The sequence below is a fragment of the Manis javanica genome, chromosome 18 (genome assembly GCF_040802235.1).
Source record: "Manis javanica isolate MJ-LG chromosome 18, MJ_LKY, whole genome shotgun sequence".
In the NCBI taxonomy this organism is placed as follows: Eukaryota; Metazoa; Chordata; class Mammalia; order Pholidota; family Manidae; genus Manis; species Manis javanica.
This window is the reverse complement of record NC_133173.1, coordinates 16822494-16837931: the sequence shown is the minus strand read 5'-3', so window position 1 is coordinate 16837931 and position 15438 is coordinate 16822494. Positions and strand designations below refer to the sequence as shown.

General features: G+C 36.2%; 1 protein-coding gene and 1 long non-coding RNA gene across 2 annotated transcripts in view; one reads left to right on the top strand and one right to left on the bottom strand.

The window, feature by feature from the left end:
- The window catches only part of LOC118968742 (uncharacterized), a 65994-nt gene that overhangs the window by 39663 nt on the left and 10893 nt on the right, over positions 1-15438 (top strand). The gene's annotated exons all lie outside the window — the stretch shown is intronic.
- Positions 2696-15438, bottom strand: part of MCEE (methylmalonyl-CoA epimerase) — a 35320-nt gene continuing 22577 nt past the window's right edge. The window contains exon 3 of the mRNA XM_017659889.3: positions 2696-3130. Within this exon, the coding sequence (XP_017515378.3) occupies positions 2978-3130 (153 nt within the window). The 3' untranslated portion in view covers positions 2696-2977. The remainder of the gene's footprint in view (positions 3131-15438) is intronic.

Sequence of the window (15438 nt, the reverse complement as noted above, 5' to 3'; positions counted from 1 at the left end):
TTATTCCTGGGTATTTTATTCTTTTTGATGCACTTGTGGATGGAATTGTTTTCCTGATTTCTCTTTCTGTTAGTTCGTTAGTGTAGAGGAAAGCCTCAGATTTCTATGTATTAATTTTGTGTCCTTCAACTTTGCTGAATTCCGATATTAGTTCTAGTAGTTTTGGAGTGGAGTCTTTAGGGTTTTTTATGTACAATATCATGTCATCTGCAAATAGTGACAGTTTGACTTCTTCTTTACCATTCTGGATGCCTTGTATTTCTGTTTTGCCTGATTGCTGTGGCTAGGACCTCCAGTAGTATGTTGAATAACAGTGAGGAGAGTGGGCATCCCTGTCCTGTTCCCGATCTTAGAGGAAAAGCATTCAGCTCCTCACTGTTAAGTATGATGTTGACTGTGGGTTTTTCATATATGGCCTTTATTAAATTGAGGTACTTGCCCTGTACACCCATTTTGTTGAGAGTTTTTATCATGAATGGATATTGAATTTTGTCAATGCTTTTTCGGCCTCTATGAAGATGATCATGTGGTTTCCGTCCTTCTTTTTGTTGATGTGGTGGATGATGTTGATGGATTTTTGAATGTTGTATCATCCTTGTATCCCTGAGATGAATCCCACTTGGTCATGGTGTATGATCCTCTTGATGTATTTTTGAATTCAGTTTGCTAATATTTTGTTGAGTATTTTTGCATCTATGTTCATCAGGGATATTGGTCTGTAATTTTCTTTTTTGGTGGGGGTCTTTGCCTGGTTTTGGTATTAGAGTGATGCTGGCTTCATAGAATGAGTGTGGAAGTATTCCCTCCTTCTGTTTTTTGGAAAACTTTAAGGCGAATGGGTATGATATCTTCTCTGTGTGTGTGTGATAAAATTTAGCAGTGAATCCATCTGGACCAGGAGTTTTGTTCTTAGGTAGTTTTTTGATTATTGCTTCAATTTCATTGCTGGTAATTGGTCTGTTTAGATTTTCTGTTTCTTCCTTGGTCAGTCTTGGAAGGTTGTATTTTTCTAGGAAGTTGTCCATTTCTTCTAGGTTTTGCAGCTTGTTAGCATGTAGATTTTCATAGTATTCTCTAATAATTTTTGTATTTTTGTGGGGTATGTCGTGATTTTTCTTCTCATTTCTGATTCTATTTTGTGTAGATCCTTTTTCTCTTAAGAAGTCTGGCTAGGGGCTTATCTATTTTGCTTATTTTTTCAAAGAATCAACTCCTGGTTTCATTGATTTTTTTCTATTGTTTTATTACTCTCAATTTTATTAATTTCCTCTCTGATCTTTATTATATCCCTTCTTCTGCTGACTTTGGACCTCATTTGTTCTTTTTCCAATTTCAATAATTGTGACTTTATTCATTTGGAATTGTTCTTCCTTCTTTAAATAAGCCTGGATTGCTATATACTTTCATCTTAGAACTGCCTTTGCTGCGTCCCACAGAAGTTGGGGCTTTATGCTGTCATTGTCATTTGTCTCCATATATTGCTTGATCTGTTTTAATTTGGTCACTGATCCATTGATTATTTAGGAGCATGTTGTCAAGCCTCCATGTGTTTGTGAACCCATTTTTTTCTTTGTAAAACTTATTTCTAGTTTTATGCCTTTATGGTCTGAGAAGTCGGTTGGTAGAATTTCAATCTTTTTGAATTTACTAAGGCTCATTTTGTGGCCTAGTATGTGGTCTATTCTGGAAAATATTCCATGTGCATTTGAGAAGAATGTGTATCCTGCTGCTTTTGAGTGTATCTCTTTAATAATATTTTCTGTGGTTACTCTGTGGATCTGAGTTATATGTATGTAGTTTATCAGTCTACTAGTATTGATATTTGCCTCTTCAAGTGGAATGTAAGTACTTAACCACCATTTAATTCCCTTTATCCTTCCCCTCCCTTATGATACAGTTGTCTTAAATATTACCTCTACATAGAGAACCAAATCATTTATAATTTATGCTTTTAAGTGATGTCATAGTTGTCTTCCATAACAAGCTCAATGTGTACACATCGACCTCTTTACTCAACACCCTATCATCCATGAATTTACAACATTAACCACCTTTCCATACACTATGTATTCGTTCCATCCACCCATGATCTTTGAAATTCACCTGATAGTTGACCAAAAACCTGATAATGACTCTAAGCCCATCTTCTGGGACCTATATTCCTTCCCTTTCCTTTTGAACCTGTTCATGTTGCTTCATGGGTATTACACTTAGTAGTTTTCCCAACTGGATCATAAGCTTGTTGGCAATGGGTTTCTAACCATTTTGTATATTCCTCTAGGACCTTTTGTGGTGTTTTAATACCTGAGTTATAGATAACTCAACACATTCACTGCCCTCTTCATGTCTACTGAATTAAAAAAATAAGTCAGCTATCAATGCATCAACTAGGCCATGTACCAAATTTTTCACAAAACATCCTATTCCTACATCTAACAGTAGCACCTAAAACACCTGTCCAAAAAGGACTTGTGATCATGAATTATTCCAGAAAAGCCAAATTTTGAGGTCAAAACTACTTAACGTTAAACAGTTTGTGCTAAAAACTTTCCAAAACATCCTTAGAATCTACTTAATCCCACATATGTAGCCATGCAACTATCAGCTGTCCTTTCATAATTCCTTTGTGTATCCATCCCACCTCACACACATACATCCTTTCACACAGCTAACATACTATACTCAATTACCCCAGTTTAGAATAGGAACCATTTATTTCTCTGAATACGATTTTAATAATATTCCTTAAGTAGTTAGCAATCAAGATTTTCTCCAAATCAGGAAAAAACATAATTAACATATATGTTTTATACACACACACACACTTTTTAAATATATATATTTAAAAATCTCACTCTGTAATTTAGTTTTTTAACTTTAAACTTTTAAGTGATGGAAGAAGCAAAGGACTAAATTCCAAAGTACATTTTGATAAGGCTTTTTCAGATCAATTAACTTAGTTTCTTGGAAACATAAATCAAGCTTGCTCCAATTCCACAAGGACTCCACCACAATCTTTAGGATGGAGAAAAATCACTGGTTTTCTATGTGCTCCTATTTTGGCTTCTTCACTTAGAGTACGAATCTTCTTTTCCTTCAAATCCATGATAGCTGCATTTATATTATCCACCTTGAGAAAAAAATAAATAAACAAGAACAAATTTGAGATGATAAAAATAAAAATACCAAACTATAGACATACAAGAAACTTTGTAAGCTCATGTGATCTATCTCCTCTGCCTTTAGGGAGAACTATTCTTAACCTATCACAAAAATAAGCTTAATACTTCCAGGAAAGAAAAAGAAGTTGCTAAATTTTCCTAGGTAAGCAACCACAATGCTTACGAATTTTCATCTGTAGTAAACATTTCTCCTTACAACCTGTAAAATCTATCTGTATAATACTGTCATCCATGAGTACAGTTAGTGATACTACACAAATTGTGTTCTCTTAAGAGCCTTGGGTTCCTTACCTATAATAAGGAGATGAGGCCTGCCATATAAATGGGCAAGAGATTAAAATGAGACAATAGATTAGAAGTTCTTAGTACAGTTTATAGTAGGTACTCAACAAATATGAATGCTTCTCTTATCCACAAACCTTCCATCTGCCAAACTATTTGGTTATTATGTTTGAGATTAAAAGTTCATATGCTTGAAAATCACAAATTGTCACCAAAATGTTTTCTCTATTCTAAAAAATCCAAACATATATAATTTTGCAACTCCCTTCTAAACAGTTTCTGTTTTCTTCATATTTATTAGCAGTCCAGGTAAGGAACAGAGGTGTCTCTATATACTTGATGAAATGCTTCTTCTCTATCTTGGAAAGTCATCCTCTTTAGACTGGGAATCCAGCAAATGGATAAAAAGGAATAATATGAATCCCCACATGCCTAGGCTGTCATAAGTCACCCTGGAGCTTAAAGACCTAATAGCATTCCAAACATTAAGCATAGAGAATAATATAATACCCACACGCCCGACACGTAGATTTAACAAGTGTTCATATTTATACAACCTTTTCCCAAAGAGCGAAAGCTTACCTACTGGATTCTTAAACTGGTCAGTCATCAAACAGATAAGGATATTAAATGTTGCTGTAAGAACACTATGATTTCTTCAGCAGTGTAGATTCTATTTGGATATTCCTTATGTTTCCTAACTTTAAACCTGATAGCTATATCAAAGTTCTGCCCAGATTATCACCATGATCACTTCATGCTATCTTGAAATAGCTGGTCTATTTCCATCTTTTTCACAACAGTAGGAATCAAATCCTCCTGAAGACTTATCTTTTATTTGGATATAATGAATTTCATTCTGTTGAATTTGACCTCTTTTTCCATTTTCCTAAAGTTAGTCTAAATTCAGTCTTCCCACTTAAAGATAATATACAATTATACACTTCATGAAAATTTGAACATACAGATAAAGTTAAATACCTCTTGACTACCATTAATAACACTCCCCTTCAGAGATAATGACTGTCCTGTTTGACACATGTTCTTGCATATCTTAAAGTATATTTATAATCCTCACATATCTATGTAATAGTAAACAATGTAGCCTTGTCTAAAGAGAGGCCTGGCCTTGACTTCTGGGAGATAATTTGTTACCTGATGTATATGCCTTTTGCTCTTAACTTCTGGAAGATAACCTATATAACCGGATAGGAGTGTCTTTGTTTAGGTTATGAGCTGACCAAAGTGAATATTAAAGTAGAGCTGGTTATACCTAAGTCTTAGAGTGGGCCTGGCCATACCAGAAAACATGTGATTTAAGATAGGAGCTTTGAGTCATACAGTATCACCAGGTCTGGAGGCCAACTTCAATCATGTGAGCAATCAATAAATCACTCCTAGGTAATAAAGATCTAATAAAAACTGAATACTTAAGTTTGTGTGAGCTCCCCTAGTTGGCAATACTTGATGAATAGTCACATACCAGTGCCACAATGGTAACGTCTCCTAAAAAAAGGGGAACTTTGTGTTTAGAACCCTCCCAGACTCTTCCTTAAGTGTTTTTTCTTTTGGCTAATTTTTATCTGTATCCTTTCCCTGTAATGATCTGTAAAATATATGAGTATAATGGCTATAATAGCTTTCAGTGAGTTCTGTAAGCTTTTCTAGTGAATTATTAAGCACAAGGGTGGTTTTGGAAACCCCCTAAATTTGCAGATGGTATCAGAAGTAAGAGTGGTTTGCTGGAGGACTATGTAAATTGATAGGTGGCTCTAAACTTTGCAGTGTGACTAATATGTATATATATAAAGTTATATAATGTCTTCCATATGCAATATTGTTTTACTTGATATATATTAGCAATATCCCATGTCAGTACATACAGATCAAGAGTTTTTTAACTACTGTTAACTACATAACATGTTCCAAATAACTACTTTATAGAAATACTAATCGTTCCCCTACTAATAAATGTTTAGGTTATAGAAGAGAAACCTGGACTCTTCTCAATGGTTAGATGCTAAATTGGCCTTCCCTGATGTTGTCAATTGAATAAAAGAGAGTCTGGTGATTAAGTTCATGGGCAGGACTCCACTGGCATGTGAGGGCATATGCACATAGCAGGGACTGGTGGATATAGACTAAAAAATATTAAAGCAAAATTAAAAGATATGGGGGACAGAATGAGATATCCTAACAAAACTAAGTTAAAGAAAAAGAGACAAGATGGAGAGAGAGCAATATTTAAGCAGATAATTGATAAAGAGAAAAAGAAAACAATGTAAGAAAAAGTTTCTCAGTCCCACAGAAGGCAAAAAACAAAAAGAAAAATACACTATATAATATGGTAGAAAATAAGTTCAAGTATATTAGTAGTTTATAGGTGAATTATAAATGAGATTATAAGAATGAATATAAAATTTTAAAAACACAAACTTTTGTCTTTACACAAAAGTTTAAAACATGTTTTATGTTTTAAAAAAAGCATAGTATCTTCCAGGCAAGTACTAGCCAAAATAAAGTTGATATGGTAATATTAACATCAGCTAAAACAGAATTTAAGATGAAATACACCAACTGGGATAAAAACAGATATAACCTAAAAATAAAACGATCTACCAAAATGATAAGACAATCTTGAATCTGTATGTACCTAAGAGGGTTTCCTTGAAAAATAAAAGGCCAACCAAACATGCACAGCTCTCAGTATCTGATACCTCAAGCAGACAAAAGATTATTAACAATAAAGACAAGTTGTAATAGTTCTTTGAACATGCTGGACCCTTATCAGATATGTGACTTGCAAATATTCTCTCCTATATTTTGGTTTGTCTTTACACAAAAGTTTTTAGTTTTGATAAAACCCAACCTTCTTGCTTATCACTTGTGTTTTTGGTGTCATATCTAAGAAACCATTGCCTAATCCAAGGCCATGAAAATTTATGCCTGTTTTTTACTAAGAGTTTTAGCTCTTACATTTAGGTTTTTGATCCATTTCGAATTTTTATGTATGGTGTAATACACCTTCGGGTTTTTTTGAAATGCTGTCCTGACCCTGTTTGAGGCCCTGGCTAGAGGCTGGTCAGTTCTTTTTTCTGAGCCACTGATTCATCCACAAACGAACCACTTGCCTTTTCAGGTTCTCACACTTAGTCCAGTATGTGCTCACCCTAATTGTCCCCAAAACAGGTACCAAACAACTGGGTACATTCCCTATGCCCTAGAGCCCACAGATTTATTTAATTTTGCCAATTTAGAGGGACTCTGTGAAACCTAGCTAATGCAGTAACCCTACCCCAATGGCCCCACTTAGCTGCCTTTCAGCTGTTCCAACTTGTGGTTATCTTGTCTCAGGTGGAACTCCATGTGGTCAAATGGTAGCTTTCTCTCATTTGGAGCTGTAAGTAACAAGGAGTTTTCCTTTCATCTATCTGAGTGTCACTGTGTTGTGTCCCGTCAAAAGAATCTTTGTTTCTTATAAAACATACATGAGGTAAGGGTTCCAAGGTGTTCCTTTGCATGCGTATATCCAGTTGTCCCAGTGCTATATGCTGAAAAGACTATTTTCCCCCATTGGTGAAACTGTTGAAAATCAACTTACTGTAAATATGAGGGTTTATACTTAACCTTATGTCTACTCCAGTGATCTCTATGTCTATCCTTAAGTTGGTACCACACCATTTTGATTAGTGTGACATTGTAGTAGGTTTCAAAATCAGGAAGTGTGAATTCTCCAACTTTGTTCTTTTAAGATTGCTTTAGCTATTTGAGATCCTTTGTATTTCCATATTAATTTTATGACTAGTCTGTCCATTTTTGCAGAGATGCCACCTGAGAATCTTATAAGGATTGCACTGAATCCATAGGTCAATTTAAAGAATGTTGCCATCTAAACAATATTCAGTTATCTGATCCATGAATACAGGATATCTTTCCATTTTTTCCAGCCTTCTTTACCTTTTTATTTTGGTATCATTAATATAGAATTACACGAGCAACACTGTGATTACTAGATTCCCCCCATTATCAAGCCCCCACCACATACCCCATTACAGTCAGTACATCACTGTAGTAAGACGCTATAGAATCACTACTTGTCTTCTCTGTTCTGTACTGCCTTTCCCGTGGCCCCTGCTACATTATGTGTGCTAATCATAATGCCCCTTATTCCCCTTCTCCCTTCATTCCCACCCCCACTCCAGTCCCTTTCCTTTTAAAAACTGTTAGTCCATTCCTGGGTTGTGTGAGTCTACTGTTGTTTTGTTCCTTCAGTTTTTGCTTTGTTCTTATGTTCCACAGATGAGTGAAATCATTTGGTACTTGTCTTTCCCTGCCTGGCTTATTTCACTGAGCATAACACCCTCTAACTCCATCCACATTGGTGCAAATGGTAGGATTTGTTTTCTTCTTATGGCTGAATAATATTCCACTGTGCATATGTACCACATTTTCTTTATCCATTCATCTACTGATGGACACTTAGGTTGCTTCCATTTCTTGGCTATTGTAAACAGTGCTGCGATAAACATAGGGGTGGGGTGTATATGTCTTTTTGAAAATGGGCTCCTGCATTCTTAGGGTGAATTCCTAGGAGTGGAATTCTGGATCAAATAGTATTTCTATTTTGAGTTTTTAAGGATCCTCCATACTGCTTTCCACAATGGTTGAACTAGTTTACATTCCCACCAGCAGTGTAGGAGGGTTCCCCTTTCTCCACATCCTTGCCAGCATTTGTTGTTCCTATTCTTTTCTATGTTGGCCATCCTATCTGGTGTGAGGTTATACCTCATTGTGGTTTTAATGTGCATTTCTCTGGTAATCAGTGATGTGGAGCATCTTCTCATATGCCTGATGGCCATCTGAATTTCTTCTTTGGAGAAGTGTCTGTTCATATCCTCCACCCATTTTTTTAATAGGGTTATTTGCTTTTTGGTTGTTGAGGTGTATGAGTTCTTTATATATTTTGGATGTTAACCCCTTGTCAGATATGTCATTTACAAATATATTCTGCCATGCTGTAGAATCCCTTTTTGTTCTGCTGACAGTGTCCTTTGCTGTACGGAAGCTTTTTAGCGTGATGCAGTCCCATTTGCTCACTTTTTGTTTCCCTTGCCCGAGGAGATGCATTCAGGAAAAACTTGCTCATGTTTATATTCAAGAGATTTTTGCCTATGTTTTCTTCTAGGCCTTCTTTACCTTCTAACAACATTTTATAGAGTTCAGACACACTTATTGCATCCCCTTGTCAAATTTATTCCTACGTAGTTCATTCTTTTTGATGCCATTGCAAATGAAATTTTCTTAATTTCATTTTCAGATGTCTTATTTTTTTTACTATTGTATCATTGATATACAATCTTATGAAGGTTTCATATGAACAGCATTGTGGTTTCAACACTCAGAAATATTATCAAGTCCTCATCCCCCCGCCACTACAGGCACTATCTAGCCACAAAGTAAGATGCTAGAGTCATTACTTGTCTTCTCCATGCTATACTGCTTTCCCCATGCAGATCTTACTTTTAATTGATAATCTTTGCATTCTAATTAATATTTATTATCCATTTACATTTAATGTAATACTTATATAACTGAATTTAAAATTTACCATCTTACTATTTTTTACTCTTAATACGTTGTTCCTCTTTTCCTGACTTCTCTTGGTAAAACTGGTATTTTTGTAGCCATTTAACCTCCATAATTGTATTTGTTATCCCTTAATTTTTTTTATTTTGGTATCATTAATATACAATTATGTGAGCAACATTGTTTACTAGATTCCCCCCATTATCAAGTCCCCACCACAAATCCCTTACAGTCACTGTCCATCAGTGTAGTAAGATGCTATAGAGTCACTATTTGTCTTCTCTGTGCTATATTTCCTTCCCTGTGTCCCCCCTATATTATGTGTGCCAATCATAATGTCCCTTAATCGTCTTATCCCTTCTTTCCCACCCACCCTCCCCAGTCCCTTTCCCTTTGGTAACTGATAGTCCATTCTTAGGTTCTGTGAGTCTGCTGCTATTTTGTTCCTTCAGCTTTTGCTTTGTTGTTATAGTCCACAGATGAGTGAAATCATTGATACTTATCTTTCTCTGCCTGGCTTATTTCACTGAGCATAATACACTGTAACTCCATCCATGTTGTTGCAAATGGTAGGATTTGTTTTCTTCTTAAGGCTGAATAATATTCCACTGTGCATATGTACCACATCTTAATCCATTCATCTACTGATGGACACTTAGGTTGCTTCTATTTCTTGTCTATTGTTAATAGTGCTCTGATAAGCAAAGGGGTGATATGTCTTTTAGATTCTGGGATCCTGTATTCTTAGGGTAAATTCCTAGGAGTGAAATTCCTGGGTCAAATGGTATTTCTATTTTTAGTTTTTTGAGGAACCTCCATACTGCTTACCACAATGGTTGAACTAATTTACATTCCCACCAGCAGTGTAGGAGGGTTCCCCTTTCTCCACATCCTCACCAGCATTTGTTGTTGTCTGTCTTTTGGATGTTGGCAATCCTAACTGGTGTAAGGTGATGTCTCATAGTGCTTTTAATTTGCATTTTTCTGATGATTAGCGATATGGAGCATCTTTTCATGTGCCTGTTGGCCATCTGAGTTTCTTCTTTAGAGAAATGTTCAGATCCTCTGCCCATTTTTTAATCAGATTATTTGCTTTTTGCTTGCTGATGTGTATGAGCTCTTTATATATTTTGGATGTCAACCCCTTATCAGATATGTCACTTACGAATATAATCCTCCATACTGTAGGATGCCTTTTTGTTCTACTGATGGTTTCCTTTGCTGTACGTAAGCTTTTTAGTTTGATATAATCCCACTTGTTTGTTTTTGCTTTTGTTTCCCTTGCCTGAGGAGTATGTTCTCTGAGGAGGTATGAAAAAATTGCTTATGTTTATATTCAAGAGAGTTTTGCCTGTTTTCTTCTAAGAGTTTCATGGTTTCATGACTTACATTCAGGTGTTTGATCCACTTCAAGTTTACTTTTGTGTATGGAGTTAAGACAGTAATTCTCTTACATGTAGCTATCCAGTTTTGCCAACACCAGTTGTTGAAGAGGTTGTCATTTCCCCATTGTATGTCCATGGCTCCTTTATCTTATATTAATTAGCCATATATGTGTGGGTTTATATCTGGGCTCTGTATTTTGTTCCATTGACCTATGGGGGGTTTATTCTTGTGCCAGTACCAAATTGTCTTGATTATTGTGGCTGTATAGTAGAGCTTGAAGTTGGGGAGCATAACACCCCCCCCGCGGCTTCATTCTTCCTTCTCAGGATTGCTTTGGCTATTCAGGGTTTGTTGCTTCCATACAAAATTTAGAACTATTTGTTCCAGTTGAAGAATGCTATTGGTATTTTGATAGGGATTGCATTTAATCTGTAGATTGCTTTAGGCAGGATTACAATGTATATTTTAGTCCTATAAGTCCACCACTTCACGTAGAATCTAAAAGACTTACAACATACTTCCATTTGCCCAACTGCCATACTTTATATATTGTCATTGTCATAAATTTTACTTGTTATAAAGCCTACATTAAAAATTTTTTAAAAATCAGCTCTCTCACTATGTGACCAATCCAAAAGGAATAATATTCATATTATACGGGTACCAGAAGAAGAAGAAAGAGGAAAAGGGATAGAAAGTCTCTTTGAAGAAATAATTGCTGAAAACTTCCCCAAACTGGGGGAGGAAATAATCGAACAGACCAGGGAATTACACAGAACCCCCAACAGAAAGGATCCAAGGAGGACAACACCAAGACACATAATAATTAAAATGGCAAGGATCAAGGACAAGGAAAGAGTTTTAAAGGCAGCTAGAGAGAAAAAGGTCACCTGCAAAGGAAAACCCATCAGGCTAACATCAGACTTCTCGACAGAAACCCTACAGGCCAGAAGAGAATGGCATGATATACTTAATGCAATGAAACAGAAGGGCCTTGAACCAAGGATACTGTATCCAGCACGACTATCATTTAAATATGATGGCGGGATTAAACAATTCCCAGACAAGCAAAAGCTGAGGGAATTTGCTTCCCACAAACCACCTATACAGGGCATCCTACAGGGACTGCTCTAGATGGGAGCACTCCTAAAAAGAGCACAGAACAAAACACACAACATATGAAGAATGGAGGAGGAGGAATAAGAAGGGAGAGAAGAAAAGAATCTCCAGACAGTGAATATAACAGCTCAATAAGCGAGCTAACTTAGGCAGTAAGATACTAAAGAAGCTAGCCTTGAACCTTTGGTAACCATGAATCTAAAGCCTGCAATGGCAATAAGTACATATCTCTCAATAGTCACCCTAAATGTAAATGGACTTAATGCACCAATCAAAAGACACAGAGTAATAGAATGGATAAAAAAGCAAGACGCATCTATATGCTGCTTACAAGAAACTCACCTTAAACCCAAAGACAAGCACAGACTCAAAGTCAAGGGATGGAAAACCATATTTCAGGCAAACAACAGTGAGAAGAAAGCAGGGGTTGCAGTACTAATATCAGACAAAATAGACTTCAAAACAAAGAAAGTAACAAGAGATAAAGAAGGACAGTACATAATGATAAAGGGCTCAGTCCAACAAGAGGATATAACCATTCTAAATATATATGCACCCAATACAGGAGCACCAGCATATGTGAAACAAATACTAACAGAACTAAAGAGGGAAATAGACTGCAATGCATTCATTTTAGGAGACTTCAACACACCACTCACCCCAAAGAATAGATCCACCGGGCAGAAAATAAGTAAGGACACACAGGCACTGAACAACACACTAGAACAGATGGACCTAATAGACATCTATAGAACTCTACATCCAAAAGCAACAGGATATACATTCTTCTCAAGTGCACATGGAACATTCTCCAGAATAGACTACATACTAGCTCACAAAAAGAGCCTCAGTAAATTCCAAAATATTGAAATTCTACCAACCAATTTTTCAGACCACAAAGATATAAAAGTAGAAATAAATTCTACAAAGAAAACAAAAAGGCTCACAAACACATGGAGGCTTAACAACATGCTACTAAATAATCAATGGATCAATGAACAAATCAAAATAGAGATCAAGGAATATATAGAAACAAATGACAACAACAACACAAAGCCCCAACTTCTGTGGGACGCAGCAAAAGCAGTCTTAAGAGGTAAGTATATAGCAATCCAGGCACACATGAAGAAGGAAGAACAATCCCAAATGAATAGTCTAACATCACAATTATCGAAACTGGAAAAAGAAGAACAAATGAGGCCTAAAGTCAGCAGAAGGAGGGACATAATAAAGATCAGAGAAGAAATAAACAAAATTGAGAAGAATAAAACAATAGCAAAAATCAACGAAACCAAGAGCTGGTTCTTTGAGAAAATAAACAAAATAGATAAGCCTCTAGTCAAACTTATTAAGAGAAAAAGAGAATCAACACAAATCAACATAATCAGAAATGAGAATGGAAAAATCACGACAGACTCCACAGAAATACAAAGAATTATTAAAGACTACTATGAAAACCTATATGCCAACAAGCTGGAAAACCTAGAAGAAATGGACAACTTCCTAGAAAAATACAACCTCCCAAGACTGACCAAGGAAGAAACACAAAAGTTAAACAAACCAATTACGAGCAAAGAAATTGAAATGGTAATCAAAAAACTACCCAAGAACAAAACCCCGGGGCCGGATGGATTTACCTCGGAATTTTATCAGACACACAGAGAAGACATAATACCCATTCTCCTTAAAGTGTTCCAAAAAATAGAAGAGGGAATACTCCCAAACTCATTCTATGAAGCCAACATCACTGAATACCAAAACCAGGCAAAGACCCCACCAAAAAAGAAAATTACAGACCAATATCCCTGATGATTGTAGATGCAAAAATACTCAATAAAATATTAGAAAACAGAATTCAACAGTATATCAAAAGGATCATACACCATGACCAAGTGGGATTCATCCCAGGGATGCAAGGATGGTACAACATTTGAAAATCCATCAACATCATCCACCACATCAACAAAAAGAAAGACAAAAACCACATGATCATCTCCATAGATGCTGAAAAAGCATTTGACAAAATTCAACATCCATTTATGATAAAAACTCTCAGCAAAATGGGAATAGAGGGCAAGTACCTCAACATAATAAAGGCCATATATGATAAACCCACAGCCAGCATTATACTGAACAGCGAGAAGCTGAAAGCACTTCCTCTGAGATCGGGAACCAGACAGGGATGTCCACTCTCCCCACTGTTATTTAACATAGTACTGGAGGTCCTAGCCACGGCAATCAGACAAAACAAAGAAATACAAGGAATCCAGACTGGTAAAGAAGAAGTTAAACAGTCACTATTTGCAGATGATATGATATTGTACATAAAAAACCCTAAAGACTCCACTCCAAAACTACTAGAACTGATATCGGAATACAGCAAAGTTGCAGGATACAAAATTAACATACAGAAATCTGTAGCTTTCCTATACACTAACAATGAACCAATAGAAAGAGAAATCAGGAAAACGATTCCATTCACGATTGCATCAAAAAGAATAAAATACCTAGGAATAAATCTAACCAAAGAAGTGAAAGACTTATACTTTGAAAACTGCAAGTCACTCTTAAGAGAAATTAAAGGGGACACTAATAAATGGAAACTCATCCCATGCTCATGGCTAGGAAGAATTAATATCGTCAAAATGGCCATACTGCCCATTGATGCAATCCCTATCAAATTACCAGCAACATTCTTCAATGAATTGGAACAAATAATTCAAAAATTCATATGGAAACACCAAAGACCCCAAATAGCCAAAGCAATCCTGAAAAAGAAGAATAAAGTAGGGGGGATCTCACTCCCCAACTTCAGGCTCTACTACAAAGCCACACTAATCAAAACAATTTGGTACTGGCACAAGAACAGAGCCACAGACCAGTGGAACAGAATAGAGTCTCCAGACATTAACCCAAATATATATGGTCAATTAATATTTGATAAAGGAGCCATGGACATACAATGGCAAAATGACAGTCTCTTCAACAGATGGTGCTGGCAAAACTGGACAGCTACATGTAGGAGAATGAAACTGGACCATTGTCTAACCCCATATACACAGGTAAACTCAAAATGGATCAAAGACCTGAATGTAAGTCATGAAACCATTAAACTCTTGGGAAAAAACATAGGCAAAAACCTCTCAGACATAAACATGAGTGACCTCTTCTTGAACATATCTCCCCGGGCAAGGAAAACAACAGCAAAAATGAGCAAGTGGGACTACATTAAGCTGAAAAGCTTCTGTACAGTGAAAGACACCATCAATAAAACAAAAAGGAACCCTACAGCATGGGAGAATATATTTGAAAATGACAGATCCGATAACGGCTTGATGTCCAGAATATATAAGGAGCTCACATGCCTCAACAAACAAAAAACAAATAATCCAATTAAAAAATGGGCAGAGGAACTGAACAGACAGTTCTCCAAAAAAGAAATACAGATGGCCAAGAGACACATGAAAAGATGCTCCACATCGCTAATTATCAGAGAAATGCAAATTAAAACTACAATGAGGTATCACCTCACACCAGTAAGGATAGCTGCCATCCAAAAGACAAACAACAACAAATGTTAGCGAGGCTGTGGAGAAAGGGGAACCCTCCTACACTGCTGGTGGGAATGTAAATTAGTTCAACCATTGTGGAAAGCAGTATGGAGGTTCATCAAAATGCTCAAAACAGACCTAGCATTTGACCCAGGAATTCCACTCCTAGGAATTTACCCTAAGAACGCAGCAATCAAGCTTGAGAAAGACAGATGCACCCCTCTGTTTATTGCAGCACTATTTACAATAGCCAAGAATTGGAAGCAACCTAAATGTCCATCGGTAGATGAATGGATAAAGAAGATGTGGTACATATACACAATGGAATACTA